The sequence below is a fragment of the Alternaria atra genome (assembly GCF_907166805.1).
Source record: "Alternaria atra isolate CS162 genome assembly, contig: 13, whole genome shotgun sequence".
Classification (NCBI taxonomy): Eukaryota; Fungi; Ascomycota; class Dothideomycetes; order Pleosporales; family Pleosporaceae; genus Alternaria; species Alternaria atra.
Window position 1 is genome coordinate 1 of NW_025091310.1, and position 19,939 is coordinate 19,939.

Sequence of the window (19,939 nt, forward strand, 5' to 3'; positions counted from 1 at the left end):
AGCGTATACTCGACGAGTCTTTACGTGGCATACCGCCCTCGAAGGCACACGTACGAGATATGGCTGATAGACTGCTGCGAGAGCGTGGCGGGAAGCCTACAGGCAAGAACTGGGTGGACAGGTTTATCGCGCGTACACCTGAGCTGCGAACGCGATGGAGCCGTCCGTACGATCACCAGCGAGCTGTCTGCGAGGATCCAGCGGTTATCAGGCCCTGGTTCACGCTCGTTCAATCGATGAAGGCGAAGTATGGTATTGTAGATGAGGATACCTGGAACTTTGATGAGTCTGGCTTCATGATGGGCAAGATATCCTCTCAGCTTGTTGTCACAGGCTTAGAGAAACCTGGGAAACAGAAGAAACTACAGCCTGGCGATCGCGAGTGGGTTACTCTAGTACAAGGCGTCGCCGCAACAGGACGCGTTATCCCACCCTTCCTCATCTTTGCAGGCAAGGTCCTTATTACCTCCTGGTTCGCAGATCTACCTCGCGATTGGATTATTACTGTCTCTCCTACTGGCTGGATCAACAATCATAGTTGCTAACAAGCAAGTATACTTGCAAGTATTTGATAGCTTATTTGCAAATAAGCAAATCAATCAAATCAAATATGAAGCTGTAAAATAACCAAACAAATCAAATACGCAGTGTTATACTTGCTTGATTGATTGTATATATTTGGTCTGGGCGTCTCTCTGGCCATATCATATGTGACCTCAAAGGTGAGGATATTGTAATGGTAATCTCGTGATGGTTTCTTAAAGCCAAGATTTAGGTTAGCAAGCAAAATAAGCGTTTGTTTTGATCTATTAGGCTTATTGTCTAGAGTACCTACGCGTATTTCTTAATCACAACGCCCATTCACAGCTACCTACAGTATCTTTTTACGCGCTTATTGCTATGAGGAGACAGCTGAAAGGCACCAAACGCGCGGCCGCGTCTAGCAATAGCGACGCTGGTCCGTTAAAACGTTGCAGGCACACTGAGAGGGGCACAGAGAGCCAGCCCGTAGTTGTCGACGCGACACAGCCATCATCGACGCGTCAAGCCCTAGATGCTGCTAGCCAGGCCACCAATTTCGAGACACAACTGCGTAATTCGGTACTACAAAACGCGATTACCGTGCCCGTCGAGTCTTCTGAAGCCGCCACGGTGGCCCCAACAACAACAGCAGCATCTAGCGACGACGAGGATACTGGTCTCGATGAGGGATACGCGGATGATTTTGGGGGGATAGAGTGGGAGCGCCTGCCGAAGTACATGCGGCCGCCGCGTACATCGAAGCGCAAGAAAAGCTGGGTATATGGTCACGGCTATCGCGTCGCTTTGAGAAGTAACCCAAGCCGAATCTTCTGGATCTGTAGGCTCTGCCATACTCGCAAAGCGCACGACGTTGCCGGTAAGATTGGTGTAGAGACAACGTTCGCGACAAGCTCAGCAGCAGCTCATCTGCTTTCTCGCCACCGTATATCAAGACCTGGCGCGCCAGTACAGCTAGCTAGCCGTGGGCAGAAGACGATTACTATGATAGCTAACTCTGGTGTAAGAGTTAGCCAAAGCGTAGCGAACGAGCTTGGTAGTTTTGATATACAGGCGTTTCGAATAGCTGCTGTAAGCTGGATTATTGACAACAATATCGCGCTGTCTCAGTTTGAGAGCCCCGCGTTTCGATCGATGATACGATTCTTAAACCCCGAAGCCGAGAAAGCCTTGTGGGCAAACCATGAGAGCGTGTCGCGCTACGTAATGAAGCTGTATACGTTTATGCAGCCTCAGGTTGTCGCGAGGCTGCGCACTGCGGCGAGCAAGATCCATATAAGCTTTGACGGCTGGACGACTAGAGGCGGCAAGCGTGGCTTCTTTGGTATAGTCGCTCACTTTGTATCAGCCAGCGGCATCCTCGAGGACGTTGCTATCGACCTACCGCAGCTTGCAGGTGCTCACACAGGCGATAGGATAGCTGATTGCGTTGAAAAGACGCTGTTAGGGTTTGGGATAACAGCGCCGAAGCTGGGCTACTTTATGCTCGACAACGCGTACAACAACGACGCAGCTATCGCCAGGCTTGGTAGCAAGTACGGGTTTTTGCCAAGCCACCGACGGCTGCGTTGTAGCGCTCACACGATTAATCTCGTCGGCCAGGCTGTTATTTTTGGCGTAAACATGTAAGCATAGGGTGGTCGTAGTATAAGGTCACATGTATGTGTGTATTGTTGTGTGTATGTACAAGTATGTGATCTGAGCTCGAAAGTAGTCGGACGCATTAGTCATGCCTGCAGAGCAGTCATGTGATGTGGTCCTAGGCTTACAAAACAAAGACGCATTTAACAACGACGACTCTAATATACCAGTAGGTCTCGCTAGGCAGCTTAACACCGCAAGTAATACTAACTTCGCTGTTTAGGATGAGGAGCAACTCATGAGTGACTGGCGCAAGGATAGGCCGCTCGGTGCGCTTATCGACGCTATCAATTACATCAAAACGCCGCAGCAATACGAGACGTTCTCCAGCTTTCAAACAATCGCTAACCAGGACCTGCCATCTAGCGAGAAAGTCAAAATACTTGAGCCTGTAAAGCCTGTCGTTACACGCTGGAACTCCTTCTGCTCAGCCTTTGAGCGGGCTGTACAGCTACAAGGAGCGTTTAACTCGTATATTAATTACCATGTTGCTGATTAGCGTCGCCTCGACGATTATGCTAGGGCGCACAATAACAAGATGCCCACCGCGCCGCGATGGATGAGGTCGGGCGGGCTGTCGGCCCACGACTGGCAAGTAATCGCTGATTATGTTCAGGTCCTCCAGCCGCTAAAGATGGCCACAAAGCGACTAGAGGGGCGCGGGAAGGCTGGTCGCTTTGGGGCAATATATGAGGTTATACCTGTCTTTGAATACCTTCTTGAGAGCCTTGAGGAGCGGATTCGAGGCTTTGATTGCGTCGATTTCGAGCAACCTAACGCGCCGGAGGATCACTTCGTAATTAATACGAAGGCTGCCTGGGCAAAGCTTAGCAACTACTACCAGAAGCTCGACGAGTCGCCCGTGTACTACGCCGCGTGCTGCCTACACCCATATTACAAGCGCTATTGCGACAAGGCGTGGCGTGAGAAGCCTGAGTGGCTTACTGCTGCCCATCACGGTTTCCAGCAACTCTGGGGTGAGTACCAGACTCGAAGGAGCCCCGCCAGTTCGCCGGAAAGAGCCTATCACGAGCGCTATCGACGACGCTATCGCCGCTATTATGGATGACAACTCAGACGACGACAGCAATCTTGACGAGTACGAGAAATGGCGCCGAGACGAGCCAAAATGGGCGAAGCAGCAGTACGAGAGCGCGGACAGCAGCGCGATTAAATACTGGGTTGCGCTTCAACCCAAGTATCCTATCCTCGCGCGCTTTGCGCTCGATGTATTAAGTATACCGGCTAGCAGCTGCGAGTGTGAGCGCATGTTCAGCGAGCTTGGGGATCTCCTCGCACCTCGACGCCGTCGTATTGGGTCGCAACTACTCGCCGCGCTTCAATGTATACGAGCTTGAATGAACGCTGGCGTCTGTTTACCTAATCAGTCGGTTTGTGATACACTTAGCAACAGCGACATTGACAGGCTGTATAGCCTCGACGAGTGGCAAGCTTCGAGCGATGACGACGGTAATTAACGGGCAAGTATATCCCATTAGCTGTTGTATACTTAGCTTGTGAAATATAGCTAAAAGCTTTACACGGCGATAGTAGCAACACGGGCAACTACACGGGCAATCACGACAGCTAGGGACTACATGCTGCTCCTTCCTAAAACGGCAACTATATAACCAAATAACCAAATAATCAATCAATCAAATACGCTCGTATGGGCCTATCAAACAAGCAAATCAAATACGACACCTGGAGAGACCCAAATCAAGCAAATAGAGTGCCTTATATTTGCTTGATTTGCTTGTTAGCAACTATGGTGCTCGGGAAAAATCATGATATGACAAGGTGTAAGTTGACGGACTTTTAACGAGGTGCATTAGCTTTCAACGTACCTACTGCTAGCTAAAGCGAGGCAGATGTGTAACGTTTACACTTAATTCTTGTATCGCACGGTAAGTAGAACCTATTTCTAAAACATGTGAGGTGTTACGGCGCTGGCTGATGAGGAACGCCAAGAGCGGTACCAGGTTCTGATTGGTTGCATAGAATCCGGGTGCTCGCTAGCGCACCTGGATTCTGCAACACTGAAATTCCTTCGCATGCGCGTCCCGTCTGAAGCTCCTAGAGCTACCTCTTGTCTTCTTCTTGCCTGTTAAGATTCTTAGATAGAATAGACCTGTACCTATTTATCTACTGCCGAGACACCTAGACGGCCCTGCCTGTACCCCCCGTGACATGTAGTGGAGGCTTGAAGCCATCACTCCACAATCGAAAATCTCGCTCTGAATCGGAATTTCAACAATTGCAACTAAGACTGCCATATTTGTTGAGCTCGTGAGAGAGGACGAGTTGTAAAAGAGGGGTATGCGCTGCTCCTATGGTCGAATGTCTTGACGAGGGATATTTGTCAGGGATGCGATTGGTGTGTTCTACAATTACTGAGCTGGGGCTGAGAGTTGAAATCACGACCCCTCTTTAGAACATCGTCATAGTTCCAAGGGAATGAACTCTTTATACTATTTCTCGTTCTCCTTTCCTTCCCATGGTGTCCGATCTTGACAGCTGCTACAAGAGAAGTTTTAACTATCTCTCTCGATAAAAATGCTCCATCAAATCTTACTATCTTTGGTCCATGGCCGTCTGCTCTCCATCATCGTAGCCCTTCTCATTGTTAACGATACCATCGCCGGGCCTTTCAAAACGCAGGACTGCAGACGCGTTCAACCCCACCAGTCAATCCAGGAAGCAATCGATCAAGCCCAGCCTGGAGATCGTATTGAGGTCGAAGGTGGAACATACTATGAGCAAATCACTATTAAGAAAGCTGGAATTAAACTTGTTGGGAAGAAGGGTGCAACCTTGAAACCTCCCGCTCATTTCGACAAGAATCTTTGCTCTGGTCTTTCTCAGACTCTGGATCTGAAAGAGACTGAGGCGGGCATTTGTATCCATGGCAACGATATTGTTCTGGAAAGATATGTAAAGGAGCATCGTGAGATCAAGTCTGTTGGGGGATTCATCAAGGACGTCTCCGTCACTGGTTTCACAGTCATCGGCTTCAACGGAGTGAATATCGCCGCGGTTGGTGCCTACAACCTTCGAATCTATAAGAATACATTGATTAATGGCGGACAATACGGCTTTCTTAGCGTCGGATCTAAGGGCACTCGTGCAAAAAAATGTGGTCTCTACAACCGCCATCCACTACATTGGCTTGATGGCCGACGATTATTCTGACGCTATACTTTCCGAAAACCACATCACAGGCTACTTTACTGCACTCGTATCTCAGACTCCGGGTGGTATTATACAACGGAATAAAGCTACCAACGTCTGCGTTGGCGCCGCCGCTGACCCTGGCGTTAAGGGTACATCCATCATCGACAATCGATTCAGTCTGCGGAATCCTGGTTGCGACAAGGATTTTAAGATCTACGGCGCTGGTATAGTCGTCTATGGCGCAACCGAAACTATTGTCACGGGAAATGTCATCGAGAAGTTCAACAACGGAGGTGTAGGCGTGGGTATTTTCTTGCTCGAGGGACCTGGTGGCGAAATCGCTACAAAGAATGTGATCAGAAAGAATATATTGCTCTACAACGACGTCGCTATCTATGACAACTCTACTGGGATCAATGATTTGGGGGACAACACTTGCGACACATACTCTGTTCCTCCGACTGCTTGTACCTGAGATTTGCCACGTGCAAACAAGGACACAAATGAGGCGATTATTTAGAAAAATAAATGATGTTAGGATGTAACTAAACCAAACCAAACTTATGGCTGTGAACAATACATATTGATTCTGCGTGTAGTTCAGCGTACACCTAGATAGAACAAAAAACACATCCTCAATCCGCTCTTCTCCACCTATTTCAACAAATCCTCCCGCTTCAACATCCCCCTCTTCAACATCGTCCTCATAGCACCCGTCTGATCCGCAAAAATCTGCGTCCCCGCCAACCTAATCTCACCATCCTGCCTAACATACGTAGACTTGAAGCTCGCTGGGCCCGCGCCATCCCACTCCCTACCCTTGCGGTCCTTCACCTTCTGCCCATCTCCGCTAACAGCTAAATTCCAATACAGCGTCGCGGCGCCAAACATTTCCCAGCCTTCCTCGTTTTCCCAACATAGGAGGAGGAACGGGTCGTGCAGATGCGAGGCGAAGGGCGTGTAGAGCTCTTTGCCGAGCGTTGTCCAGGAGGCGGCGCCGCCGGAGATGGTTTCGCCCGTGGATTTGGTGAAAATGTGCGAGGATGAAACCCAGTTGGAGTAGGGCTCGTTGTCGAGCGCTTTGTGGGCGTCGACGGCGTTAATGTAGTCTTCCCTGTTTTGGTGAAGTTAGTGAGAGGAGGGAGAAAGGGAGCAAAGAGGGTAATGCGTACATCCATTTCATGGCGGGGTGGGAGCGGGTGGATTCATCCCAGGTGCCGTGGTGGATGAAGCTTGGTTTCGTTTAGAAAGACATGAGGGACTTGTTGGCAATGACAATAGTTGATTTGAAAAAATTGTTTTAGGGAGAAAGAATAGTGTTGTCTGACCTGGAGGCGCGAACTGTGGAATTATAGCATCATCTTATAATTTGACCCTATGCCACTCAAAGTCTAATTCCCCCATACTTTTAGTCAATCTTTGTCTCTGCTGAGAACACGAGATATGAGTCTAGTGTGCGCGTTTTGTAGCAACTGGAGAGTGGTTCTCTGATAAGAATATGGTCGAACCATCCTATTGGCAGACCATGGGCTGCTGAGTTCTGGTAGCGGTCGTTGTGTCGTAATTATCCCCAATAGCAAACCGGGAGGCTTGGAGCTGAGGGTCAGATGCGGGAAAAGGTCTCGGTGGCCCCTGTGAAAGGCTGGCCAGCAGGGTTGCAAACAGATAGATCAAATTCAAATCTAACGTTAATTGGCCTCGTACGTATTGGCTGGATTGCCACAGGCGATGTAGCCTGGTGGTATGTTACAAACGACGATTGACCCAGAACGAATAATGGCACCGTCACCAACTCGCACTCCGGCTCCTACGACGCAGCAATCACCGATATAGACGTTCTCGCCGATGTAGACATCTTTAGCGATTTCAAGGCCGTAGCCCGTCTTCGATGGTTTCATATCAGTCGGTGCTTTCAAAGTCGAAATGGTAACACACCTACCAATCTTGGTGTTTCTTCCAATGCTTATCCTGGCTGAATCAAGTAATTGGGAATCAGGCCCGATTATGACATTGTCGCCAATAGAGACGTTGTAGCCGTAGTCGCAGTGAAACGGTATAGCAACGTGTGTATTACTACCAAGCCGACCGCCGACCGGACGGTCTCCGCAACGAGGCTGAGTCCAAGCTGCCTCTATAGCCGCTCTGAAATAGCGCTCACGCACACGCTGCACGACCTCGGGTACGGCATCGACGGTGTTGAAGCGGTATAGTACAGCTGCGCACTGCCTTCGATCGTCAACTAACTGAGTGCTGTAGGGCATGAAAGGCTCTTCATCTTACATCTTCTGCTTCTCAGTTTTCGGGAGACTTGGTGCTTGTTTACGCCAAGATAGCGATGGCTTTGGCGGTGCAGCAGTTGGGATAGCTGACAATAAAACCCGCGGTGACTGTGCTCTCTGTTGGTGAGCCTCGGATGCTACTACAAAGGATTGGCAGTGCCACGATCCACACTTTGCGCTGTCTGATCATGTATGCGTGGGTTGTGATATAACGAAGGTAGGATTTGGATAGGATGCATCACTCGACAGTCTTTGTTAGATACGTCCCTCTCGTAAACAGGTACAGGCGCAAGCGGAGATTGAGGATGATGAGCAGGCGGATATGACTGCTCTCTTAGACACGATACGTGGGACAGATCATGCCTGCCCGTTCCCCCGCTTGATGCAGGGGATGGAAACCTGCGTTGTTCGACAGTAACGCCACCATCAACAGTGTCTGCACTTTGAACGGGAGCGTGGGTGTCTTCGTGGATGCTCTGGCTGCTACCGAGGCCGGGCTCGCCATTAAGTATATATGCAAGATCGTAGCGGCGTGGTCTGCTTTCAGACTGATGTGCATCCATGTGCATTCGCGTTGGATCTGATAATGAAGGTAGAGACGTTGAAATTTCATTCTTTCGTAACATCATCTTGTCCATGTAGCCTTGGCAGATGATGCCGATACGTGTACAGTTGTTGCATTCAGGCTTTGCTTCATCACACTTCTTCTCACGCCTTCTGCATGTTCCACACTCAGTCTTGGCCCGCTTCATGAGTGGTTTCTTTCGCCTCGGTTCGACCAAGACAGCACACTGCATTGGCTTTGTTGCAACTGCTCGCTCTGCGCTGCTCCAATCTGTCCTACGCATGGGGATGTGTAGCTCAGAAAATAGTGTTGTGTTACTGTGACTTGGGCTCATTGCGCAAGCATCGCGATGCTGTAATAACTGGATGTCACCCTGAGGTGATTCGTGGGACCGAGTAGTCCATCGCCCGCTATACCTGCGATAATCTACTGGGGGCTGTATGTGCTGCGGTGCAAGCTCCATGCTGTGCAACCTTTTCTGGTAGATGGGTGAACCACTGCAGCTCGCAGCTGCGGAAGGCTCTAGTAGAGGTCGTAGAGCCACAGCTAGTTCATCTGAAAACTGATCTGCTCTTTCAAGGGTCGATCGCGGTCCCCTACTAGGGCTTGTTGGAGATATGTCTACACCGTCGATTACAGGTGAGATAGGGTGGTTGACAGTGCGGCAGCTGTTCTTATATCGCCTGGACGCAGAATCCTGATCCGCTTCCCCACAATTTGGTGGCTTTGAAGTGGACGAATCACGGGTAATAGGAGCAGTCTGCTCTCCATCAATAGTGTGCATGCTGTTTGCAATACGAACTTGCACTTCCCGATCAGGTACAACCTCAAGATCTCTGACACTCCGATTCAAAGCCGGCGGGGCCGGAAGACCTCCAGTTTCAGTCTCCGGGAGGCTGTTTTGCTCCGAAGTATGGCGTGCACACACTGCTAGAGCCGCTGCAGGCAAAGGGCACGTTTTGGCATCTCTACCCCTAGCCGGAGCATTCACACCCTGCTTGGCAAACGCCTGCCCGGCTGTGATCTTAGTATCTAGCCTCAACCCTAGCTGTGAGGATAACGCCGAGGGTGCAACCAGTGTACGGTCTATTGCTAAAACAGGTAGAGTATCTGCGCGCGATTTGAGGTTCTGCAGGTTGGACTCGCTCTGTTCTGAAGATGATGATATTGACCGCTCGGACCGTGCTAAAAGCCTTGTGGGCTCATCGCTTACGTCGGGCTCGGCCGGTGCATGTTGTATCACAGCCTTCTCATGAGTCCAGCAATCTTTGGAAAGTCGTCCTGGTGATCGTTCTGAACTCACCAGTGCCTGGCTTTGCTCCTCGACCGTCCCGCCTAGCAGTAGAACAAGTGTGGCTTTTTCGAGAACGGGTTCCCTCCACGTCTTTGTATAAGACACCACTTCGGCTTCTGCTTGAAGCTCCGGCTCTTTGTGAACAACTTCATTGGCGGGTGCGGACGGCATGGCCCCCAGGATCTCCAGCTCGCCCTGCATTTCTTGCTGTTGTTGTGTCTCCAAGGGCTTCCTGGTTGTGAGCAATGCAGACGTAGGTAAACCTTTCTCTTCAAGCGTACAAGCATGGGCTCTTGGTAGCTCCCGCCTAGCCAGCTCCAATGGCTCTAGCCCTTCCTGACTTGGGTTCTCCGGGAGCTCACTTTCCTTGCATCCTGCGTCCTGGAGCTTCCCTACAGGATCAGGGTGCGACGATAGTTGCATAATGCCAACACTACCGACCTTCTCGATGCAAGCCGAAGACTGAGCATGTAGACCGTGTCGCAAACCCAGCGCGGCCGGATCCGTAGCGCTCAAATCCTGTGGACACATGGTCAGCAAGCCATGCTAGCGTTATGGGAGAAAGGTCAAATCACTTCATCTGTATGGCCAGAACCTCTCGCGATAGCTGGGTTCCGCTGGTTCGAGCCCGATGTTTCTTCCAGTGTAGTCGTAGTACTGAGTGTCAAATTGACGTTGTTCTGCCTAGCAAGTATAACACCGCACGTATACGAGTTCCTATCCTCTAACGCACACGCACTTTGCTGTGACTCTAGGGAGAGCGAACTGGAACTACGCTGTGACTGATGCATTTGCTGCGGAAAAGCTGTCGGGACGCTTTGACATTGAGGTACCCTCTTCGTCGGAGGTTGCCCAGACGTCACTAGTCCCGGCGATCCGCTCAAGGGCTGCATTCGATTATCGGCTTCTTCAAACGATTGGGCTTGACTGCGGGTATGTCCTGTAACGGTGCTTCGAGCAGCGATGATCTCCTCCCACTCTGCTTCTAGGGCTGGAGTGACAAAATCGTGCGGTTCCCACGTCGGCTCGTACGGACGTCCCGTCCCTGGGTCGATGCCCTCCCATTCGACCAGATAACACGATCCATTGTCCTTCAGGATCCTTCTCGCCGCCCAGAATATTTCGCTAGTAGGCCCATGATCTCGATGGGGTTCAGAGGCGTTGGTGTGGGCGAGCTGTGTTATTCGACGTCGCTTGTTTCGGACGGGAGTGTTCGAGGTCCGTTTTCGCTTGTTTGCTGCTCGCTTCGAAACCATTTCGTAATATGACAGTAGGTATTGATGTAAATTGGCCAGATTTCTTGCAACCGACTCTGCTGCTTGAAGACCGTACGATTTGTGTATATTTGTGCGTGTGTATGTGTGTTTGCTTCACATATTTCCCGATATCATTTCTGCTTCCGATGCGTACGTTCTTAGCATTTGGGTAGGCTTCAAAAGCGTAACGGGGCAGGGCGCAAGCACAAAGGGCTTCCTCCCGGTTGGTGTCAGGGAACAGTGTGCAAAACTGGAGAGCGATGTGACGTAGTGATGCTGCACAAAAGGGACCTGCAGCGAAGACATGGCAACATGTCGCGTGACGTTGTGAAGTCGAGGAACCGTCGTTGTCGTGCTCAGCAGCTGGTCGCTTGGACTCAGCAGCGGCGCGGTTGCCAAGACTACAGTGTCCGTGCACCCAACGCCCGGAGTCACTGAACGCCCGGCACGCAACATCTACACAGTATTTCAACGCGTAACAACTCAACAACCATGCCAGGCCTGCAAGATGCGCTTACAGAGATTCGTAATTTAGACCCAGGCAATAAACTTGTCTATACAAATATTGCTCAAAAACACGGTGTTTCGCGCACAACGTTGTCCCGCGCACCGCGGTGTGCAGGTCCCTCAGGCGTCGCTGACCCAAACCAACAAGCTCACCCTCACAACAACAAGCAGATCTTGTGCAGTATATAGAAACACTGTCAGCGCGTCACTTGCCACCTACGAGAGCTATGGTACAAAATTTCGCGTCTAAAGTAGCCCAGGATCCTTGCTCTGATAGCTGGGTTACACGCTTCCTGCACCGTCACCGCGACCGACTCACCTGCCACTGGGCGACGGGTATGGACTCCAATCGCCATAACGCTGAGTCTGGATATAAGTATAAGCTTTACTTTGACCTACTGCAGCAGAAGATCACTGAGTATGACGTTGAGCCAGAGAATACGTACAATATGGATGAGAAGGGCTTCGCAATTGGGGTACTTGGAAGGTCGAAGCGCATCTTCAGTAGGCGTCAATATGAGAAGAAGGAGGTTAGGCAGGCTCGTCAAGATGGCTCACGTGAGTGGGTGAGCTTGTTGGCTACAATCTGCGCACATGGTACTGCTCTGCCTCCTGGCATCATATTCGCATCAAAAAACTCCACAATCCAGAGCCATTGGGTGGCCGATATTGAGGCAGAAACACACCCAATTCACGTGGCTTCTTCGCCTACTGGCTGGACAAATAATGATATTGGATTGGCTTGGCTTGAACAGGTATTTAACCGCTATACAAAGCCAAAGGCGCGCAGAAGTTACAGGCTTTTGATAGTAGATGGCCACGGGAGTCACCTAACGCAGGACTTCATTGACTACTGCGATCAAAATCGAATTATACTCGCTGTGTTGCCACCTCATAGTACACAGACGCTGCAGCCGTTGGATGTAGTCTGCTTCAAGCCACTCTCCTCCGCCTACGCCTCCGAGCTCGATGACTACCTCCAGAAGTCTCAAGGCCTATCGCCATTGACGAAAGGTGACTTCTTCCACCTATTCTGGCCTGCCTAGGTGCACACATTTAAGGAAGAGCTTATACAAAACGCCTTCACTGCCACAGGGATAAGCCCGATGAACCCTGACGTTATACTGGATAGATTCCGCCACGCAACACCTAGCGACTCAGGCTCAGTTTCTTCTAGTTCTACAGCCTATTCTGCAGAGGATTAGCTTAGAGCTTGCACTACACTGCATGCAGAGGTGAAGGATCCTCGCAGTGCAGGTGCACGGAAGCTTAGCCAAACTATCCACCACCTATCGACACAGGTAGAGCTCCTTCACAACGAACTAGAAGGCTTGCGGCAGAAGCTATACCTAAAACAGAAGCGTCAGAAGCAACCTAGCAGGCAATTAGACTTGCAACAGCACCAGGAGTATCACGGCGGGGCGATAGTGTGGTCTCCTCGAGCTATTCAAGAGGCGCGCGTCCGCATGGCAGTTACTGAGCAAGAGAAGGAGGAAGAAGAGCTAAGAAAGGCAGAGATGAAGGAGTTAGCAGCTGCTAATAAGCTATACAAGGAGAAGATTGAGGAAGAGAAGCGTCAAAAGCGGGCGAGGGAGAAGGAAGAGCGTGCAAAGGTTAAGGCAGAGGAACGCCGAGCAATAGACGCGCGGAAGGCTGCCAGAGCCGCTGCTAAACAGGCTCGCGACTCTGCAAAAGGTATACAACAGTCCCAAAGAGGCAAATCTACAACCTCAAAAGCTTCTGTAGTCAAACCAAAGCCTGCGCGTCGTGCTGTAGGTGCTCGTAGTCGCCCGAAGCCTGCGACGCCTCCTCCGCCCGTGCGAACCCACACTACACGTAGCGGCCGCACCGCCACCTTATATAACTAATATATATAGAGGAACTTGATCGCATATGTCTATAGAGTACTCCACCAAAGACTTTCGTAGTAATAATTATTGTACGTGGCTCTGTAGCCTCATCTCTGTGATGGGCTTCAAGGCTCGGAGCGGGCGTCCGGTGACTCCGGGCGTTGGGTGCACGGACACTGTACCCGTGGCGAATCAACAATCATCGCTAGTCGGCCAAGGCGGTGGCCCTCAGCTCGTCATACGTACAACATTCCATTCTGTGAACAACTTGTATGTAGAGAGCCACGGATAAGGCGACTTTTCTCCGTCGCTGCTTCTTCATTCATGCGGCCTTTATTGCCGCCTCTAATTATTCTATTAGTAGCGGGTCTCTTTGGGATGCGCTTCCTCTGCGATTTATGCGCTTTTTCTGATAATGCCAAGCTACTTCTTCGATTGATGCGCTCATCAGATTCTGAAGCCGGGTTGGAACATCTCTGAGAGAAATCGCACTACACTTTCGGCTCAGATTGAAGATATCCGACTGGGACGCTCGAAGGTGCCCGGGCCTGGCGCCAACCTAGACAGAGCTATCCTTAGTTAGTCTGCGATATGCAGAGCTACACAGCCACAGAAATGCACAGCGACAAGAACCGGCTTTCCAACGCAAAATAAATTACATACCAATCGTAAGAAATGTGGGGTCTACTGTCGCACCATTCGGGTTAGAAAGCTGCTTCGATCTAAAGTACTAACCAGGGTAGCAACTATGCATAAGTATGTGCGCCACAATCACCACAAGGCTGATGGCAACATCTTACTCCCATGGTAACATGTAGAAGCCTAGATAAGTCACTCTATTACCCAAAGAGGTTACTAGGGGTTAAGCGCAGTGCTGCAAAGCGTAGGCTTAGATTCTTGCATAATAAATAGCTTCACCTTATCAGGCGCGCAGGCATCAACGCTACTGTAATCTTCGTGTCCACAAGGACGGGAGCAGTCTAGGGAAGGACTACAACTATATAAAAGAAGAGCGCACGAAAATCCAAAGCGCTTAACAAATAATAGTTGCTTGATCTCGAAGTGCCTACAGCTTGTCTCGCCACGGGGTGTGTCTCGCGACCCAGGGACGGACATTAGCACGTTATTCTTCGAGCTACAAAGCGCCACCACCTCAACCGTGACCTCGTCATGCCTCTGGCTCGATGACCTTGTCATTCGTCATCCTTCCAACGCTTTGTTGTTGCCTCGATCCGTCCACCATCGACCGTCTCATTCGTGGAGCAACGTACGCGGTAGACTTCTGCGCGTGTGCGGAGCGAGCGTGGTATAGGCCGGCTGGGAACATGCTCCAACTGGTCGCGGGCTGCGAAGATTTAGTCGATCTACGAGTGTAGTTGGAACGCTAACCGGCAAGGGTTTGGGGATAGAACATCCCAAACTTGCTTATCGATAACGATATCATCCTCCTGAGTGGGATCTCTCGGCTATGGCACCACTATATATACACCTCTCCGCATCGCAATTTGTAACCACCTTCTGGATCTGACTTAGAATGAGAAATAATCATAGGATGCTCTTTTTCATTGCATTTTGTGCTAGACTGGAGCACCTCTCTGTATTCAATTCAGGTACCAGGTGGGCGATCAACTAGCTCAACATCCGAATCCGATCGTTCTGTGTGGTAAATGTTCACATCAGTCGACTTAGAGATTACACCAAATGGAAGACTGCCAGACCTAGACCTTTGCTGCTGCTCGGAGTCATGACGCAAGTACGACCCTTTGCCTAGGCCGTCACGGCCGTAGTGACCCTTACTTGCGTAGCTGCCGATGTCGCGGAAGCGCCTCGATGCCTTATGCAGGATACTACGCATGGCTGGCATGCAGGCAACGATTGTAAAGAGGTTGGATTCGGTCGCGCACCAATAAAGACCGGAAGTATTGTCGTCTGCGAGACATAACATTAGCGGTTAAGATCATAGCGCTGCTGGGGTGGACACATACAGGTTGGGTTCTGAGTTTTAGCAAATTGCACAAAGGCCTGGAGTCGAAGGCAGCTGACAATCGTAATGATGAAACCGACACAGAACATGGACATGATCTGGAGCTTCTTTTTCCTTGATATGTTCAGTTTGGCCAGCATGGGCAGAGGTAGAATCAGAATAGCCAAGTCGAGAAGGATCTCGACGCCACCTCGAATGAAGCCAAACAACTGCACGTTGACGCCGCATCTACCGGATATCTCCCCCCTCCAGCCGTCCCAGAAGAAGGGAATGGGCATGCACTGGAAGATCATGGCAAATGTATTTCCAAGCCCGAAGCAGGTGACGAGTCCTATCAGAACCCAGACAGCTAGCCGCAACTTCGGGTCGACCATGATGCGGATGTAGAAGGCGAGGATCGAGAGCTGGCAAAGGGCTTCGGCGACCTGGTACATGAAGTAGGCGACATACAGCCACTTCAAGCTAGCGGTGATATTGTCAGGTGGAATGCTCCACATGTCCCTTCCAAAACCCAAAGTAGCAGCTACGATGACTGGCGCATTCATTCCGATGGACGAGACCTAAAGGTTGTTAATCGTCAGCATATTTGACAACACAAGCCAACGTAAGGATATTGTTGCATACTCCTGACAGACTAATCAACAAGTCGTCCCATCCTAGCTGCGCATGCGCGGAGATGGCTCGATCAGCCACCCGCAGAGCAGCCATCAACAAGGCCAGACTTCCGAAAGAAGCGACCATTCCCATCAACGTGGCAGACTGGTCGCGTACGAGAATGCCGCAGGCGGAATAAGTCTCGTTGGTGGACTGTAGCATCTCGATCACAGTACAGTTGGCCGCATTACAAGCGCCAGCAGCTGCCATGAAGTTTGCATCGGCACAGAGGCAGTCGACGTCGCTTGGTGAGCAGTTCGTCGTAGGCAAAGTAGCCTCAAGACATTCCAACTAGTATTCTGAATCAGTCGCGTCCCGTTACGAATGGAAAAGGCGGACGTAAGCATACAGCGCAGCCAGGTAGTCGGTCTAACAAGTTTTGCTGGGTGAAGGTGCCTGTCAAGAAAAAGGCGAATACTACGAGAACGCTGAGTCTCATCTTTGTCGTCTGCGAGCGATAATGTTAATGCAGTGGAGCGCGTTTCGCTGCCCGACGTCTGAGGAGTTGGCGTTAGGCCTAATATATGTGGAGCGTCTCGTACGGAGCACGTTTCAGAAAGAGGAAGAAAACATGCCCCTCGTCGAACTCTTGCTTTTTACGGAGGTCTGCCGATCGGCATGATGGGAAGATCTGCGGTGAAGCAATACGACCGAAGCGGCTTGGTGGCCGTTCCCCGCTTTAGCAAGCTTGTGCCCGCTAGTTTAATGCGAGCATACAGCCTGGCGTGCAACACAGCAGGGATTGTAGCCCAACGGCAAGGTAGTCTGTTGCCTTGCTTGTGACAGGCGTTTAGGCCGGCCTGGGCAGTCACTGACCTGTGCACTATGCCCCAAGCAATCACTGGTGTCATATTATGGTATCAGGCAAGAGTTTTGTACGTGGAGACGCTAGTCAAGTGGGGTTTCGGGCTGCTCCCCACCAGTCAAAATAATTTACATAATTATGTTTGTGCGAGGGCACGTGACTTAAGCCCCTGTTAAAATAGACCCCTACTAGTGGCCCGTATACAAAACTTTTGCCTGATACCATAGTAAGCGGTGTGGATACCCCTATCCTACGCTTCGTCGCGGCCTGCGGCTCCTGGCCCGAAGCCTCGCTCCAACCCGTGTCGCCACTAAAGATGTCACTCCCGTTTGCGATTGGAACAGGAAATGGCACTTATCAGCCAAGGCGGATTGAAGCTCCTCCACAACTTCCGCCATCGGTAGGAGACTTCCGTGCCGCAAGCGTTGACTTCATGCCGCCTTCCACCGTCCGAGGTCTACCGTCGGTAATAGGGGTCTCGAGTCTTCGTTCTCGACTGCCAAGAATAACCCCAACTTCCAGGGGCAATCGCGATTTAGCGCTGTATTCTTGACTTTCTTTTTGCATGTTCTCAAACCTTGTCTCTTGGAATGCTGCGTTCAGGATGGCTTTCGCGTCGTCTACTGGTCTTGTTGTCCTTCTCGGAATCATCGCTGCGTACCTGGTCAACCGCCTGGTGCGATCGAATAATCATTGCCGACCGCTACCTCCGGGTCCCAAAGGCATCCCGATTCTTGGTAATGTCAATGACCTGCCGAAGCCCGGAATGCTGGAGTGCCACCATTGGTTAAAGCATAAGGATCTTTATGGCCCAATAAGTTCTGTTACAGTATTGGGTCAGACCTTTGTGATCATCAATGATGCGCAAATTGCGCTTGAGCTCTTGAGAGACCGATCGGTTATACACTCCGCCCGCCCGCACATGGTGTTCAGTAGTGAGATGTATGCTTAGTCCCAAAGAGAACGCAGTTGCACAGAACATTGACAGAGCGCCCAGGATTGGATGGAAAAACACACTTGCTTTCAGCGGCTATACAGACACCTTTAAGCTTCATCGCAAGAACATTGCCAAGGTTGCCGGCAGCAGTGTGTCTCTCCAAGTGTTCGATCGCGTCCAGGAAGCAGAAGCCGCTCACTTCCTCCTCAATGTGTTGGACTCTCCGGAAAATTTGTTTGATCACATCAAAAGGGAAGCTGGCGCTGTTATACTCAAGATCACTTATGGCTACACAGCCAATGCGCATGGCGAGGACCCTTTTGTTGACATGGCCGGCAGGACTATGCAAGGATTCGCTGAAGCAACGGTGCCTGGCAAGTGGGCCGTGGATATCATGCCTTTCTGTAAGTACACACAAGCAGACGCACAAAAGGGATCTGACACCACAAGTGAGATATGTACCGGACTGGATGCCTGGAACAGGTTTCAAGGCCACAGCTCATCAAATGGCTGCTCAATTAAAGCAAACTACGGAGCAGCCATACGAGTTCGTCAAGCAGCAAATGCGTGAAAAGAAGCACAAAACTTCTTTCCTGTCTCAGGCAATCGAGAACATTGGCTCCGATCCGGAGATGGAGCGTATCCACAAGTGGTCGGCGTCTTCCATGTACTTGGGCGGCGCTGACACGACTGTCTCCTCCCTAATGACTTTCTTCCTGGCCATGACACTGTTCCCGGAAGTACAGAAAAAGGCTCAAGAGGAACTTGACCATGTCATCGGAGGGAGCCGTCTACCTGTCACCGCTGACCGCGAGAAGCTGCCATACATCGAAGCAGTCATGAAAGAAACACACCGCTGGCACCCTGTTGCCCCCATGGCTCTACCCCACTGCAGCACTAAGGAAGATGTCATCCAAGGTTACAGAATCCCGAAGGGCGCGCTCCTGCTCCCAAACAACTGGTAATGTTCACCTCATACTCAAGATCCACACGCCGACTGACAAAACCACAGGTGGTTCACGCACGACCCCTCCGTGTACCCCTCACCCATGACCTTCCTCCCAGAACGGTTCTTCGACACACCCACCCACAAAGCCGAGCCCGACCCGCGCAATTGGATATTCGGGTATGGTCGGCGCGTGTGCCCCGGCCGCTACGTAGCAGACAACGCGGTGTTCATGACTATCGCCCAGACGCTGGCAGTGTTCAAGATTGAGAAACTGGTCGAGAATGGCAAGACGGTGGAGCCGGAACTCAAATTCGAGCCTGGTGTTGTGTCGCACCCTGTCCCGTATCGCACGTCGATCAAGCCAAGGTCGGAGAAGCATAAGCAGTTGATTAGGGCAGCAGAGAAGGACTACCCGTGGGAGGAGAGCGATGCTAAGGTGTTGGAGACTGTAAAGTGGTAGACAGCGGCCGCTGGCAGTGTTGTATAAGCCTATGGCCTATCTTCAAAGAACCCGTTTTCTGCTACTAGAGTGTTCGCTTTCCGCCCTTCTGTTGCTCCTCTGATCTCACTCGCGTTCTATCCACTTATCTCCCGCTCATTAACACTATAACTACAGTACTCGGCCTCAGCGCCTTTAGATATTAGAGATTAGAAGCGACGTCTAACAGTAGTTCAGATAATTGGTACTTAACGTCGTCACCGCTAGTAACGAAGATAGCTAATCCGCACCAGCTATAGGGTTGTAAGCTCCTATATAAGAGTGTGCGAACGGCGGGAAGAGGGTGCTCGCCCAGCAACTCGGGCAGGGCTGGGCGGGGAACAAAGAACCTAAGCGAGCACATAGGCCGCTGTGCGCCACAGCTACAAAGACATCTACATACGCTACTGCAAGCTACTGTATGCCAAGCGAAGCTGAAGTATTATCCCTTGTTAGTCTGCTTCTAACTTAAATGCTTCTAGAAAGCTATCCAGCATGCGCCACATTTATTTCGAGCGCGATACGGCCTAGGTATAGCGGGCTGGTGAGATTTGTCCCCCCGTTTTTGAGATTTGTCCCCCCTTTGAGATTTGTCCCCCGCGCTAATCACATGTGTACTAGCGCGAGCGTAAATTATAGTAACTAATGCGTATCACTATTCAACCTTTTAAAAGAAGATTAAAGCTAAGTTGTTTATATTGTTAACTTATAAACTACTATTCTCGACGCTTCTTGCGCGGGCCAAGGCTCTTCCAGGCCTCAGGAGCCGCCACCGCTGCAGCACGTTTGGGCCGCGGTGTAGGCACCTCTTGAGGCTCATTGAGCGCATTCTGAGCATCGACCTGCGCGAATCTCTCAGCATAGAAGGCTTCCATATCCCCAAAATGATAGTTCTAAGCCATAGTTGGTGTACATGAACTGAGAAGTCCCTGCGAAGCTAGAGCCATATTTCGTGCTTCTACTAACTCTGCCGGGTCTCCTTCCTGACCCGTTTGCGCCAGAAAGTTGGTCGCCGAGATCATGTCA

The 19,939-nt window shown here is 50.8% G+C and overlaps 5 protein-coding genes across 5 annotated transcripts; 2 read left to right on the forward strand and 3 right to left on the reverse strand.

Moving 5' to 3' along the window:
- Nucleotides 1-4,737: 4,737 nt before the first annotated feature.
- ALTATR162_LOCUS34 (uncharacterized protein) lies at nucleotides 4,738-5,830 on the forward strand (the record flags this gene model as incomplete). Its single annotated transcript, XM_043307627.1, has 2 exons — nucleotides 4,738-5,221; nucleotides 5,286-5,830. 2 exons carry the CDS (start codon nucleotides 4,738-4,740, stop codon nucleotides 5,828-5,830), a joined length of 1,029 nt encoding a protein of 342 aa, XP_043163562.1.
- Nucleotides 5,831-6,009: 179 nt separating this feature from the next.
- Nucleotides 6,010-6,538, reverse strand: ALTATR162_LOCUS35 (uncharacterized protein; the record flags this gene model as incomplete). The annotated part of the gene is made up of 2 exons (XM_043307628.1): nucleotides 6,010-6,469; nucleotides 6,528-6,538. The coding sequence occupies 2 exons, from the start codon at nucleotides 6,536-6,538 to the stop codon at nucleotides 6,010-6,012; spliced, it is 471 nt and encodes a 156-aa protein (XP_043163563.1).
- A 683-nt stretch (nucleotides 6,539-7,221) lies between these two features.
- On the reverse strand, nucleotides 7,222-10,749 carry ALTATR162_LOCUS36 (uncharacterized protein; the record flags this gene model as incomplete). Its single annotated transcript, XM_043307629.1, has 5 exons — nucleotides 7,222-7,238; nucleotides 7,295-7,577; nucleotides 7,636-7,643; nucleotides 9,193-10,012; nucleotides 10,069-10,749. The coding sequence occupies 5 exons, from the start codon at nucleotides 10,747-10,749 to the stop codon at nucleotides 7,222-7,224; spliced, it is 1,809 nt and encodes a 602-aa protein (XP_043163564.1).
- Nucleotides 10,750-14,712: 3,963 nt separating this feature from the next.
- ALTATR162_LOCUS37 (uncharacterized protein) lies at nucleotides 14,713-16,183 on the reverse strand (the record flags this gene model as incomplete). The annotated part of the gene is made up of 4 exons (XM_043307630.1): nucleotides 14,713-15,035; nucleotides 15,092-15,650; nucleotides 15,715-16,035; nucleotides 16,094-16,183. The coding sequence occupies 4 exons, from the start codon at nucleotides 16,181-16,183 to the stop codon at nucleotides 14,713-14,715; spliced, it is 1,293 nt and encodes a 430-aa protein (XP_043163565.1).
- Nucleotides 16,184-17,153: 970 nt separating this feature from the next.
- ALTATR162_LOCUS38 (uncharacterized protein) lies at nucleotides 17,154-18,895 on the forward strand (the record flags this gene model as incomplete). Its single annotated transcript, XM_043307631.1, has 4 exons — nucleotides 17,154-17,491; nucleotides 17,547-17,890; nucleotides 17,937-18,447; nucleotides 18,499-18,895. 4 exons carry the CDS (start codon nucleotides 17,154-17,156, stop codon nucleotides 18,893-18,895), a joined length of 1,590 nt encoding a protein of 529 aa, XP_043163566.1.
- Between the last annotated feature and the right edge of the window lie 1,044 nt (nucleotides 18,896-19,939).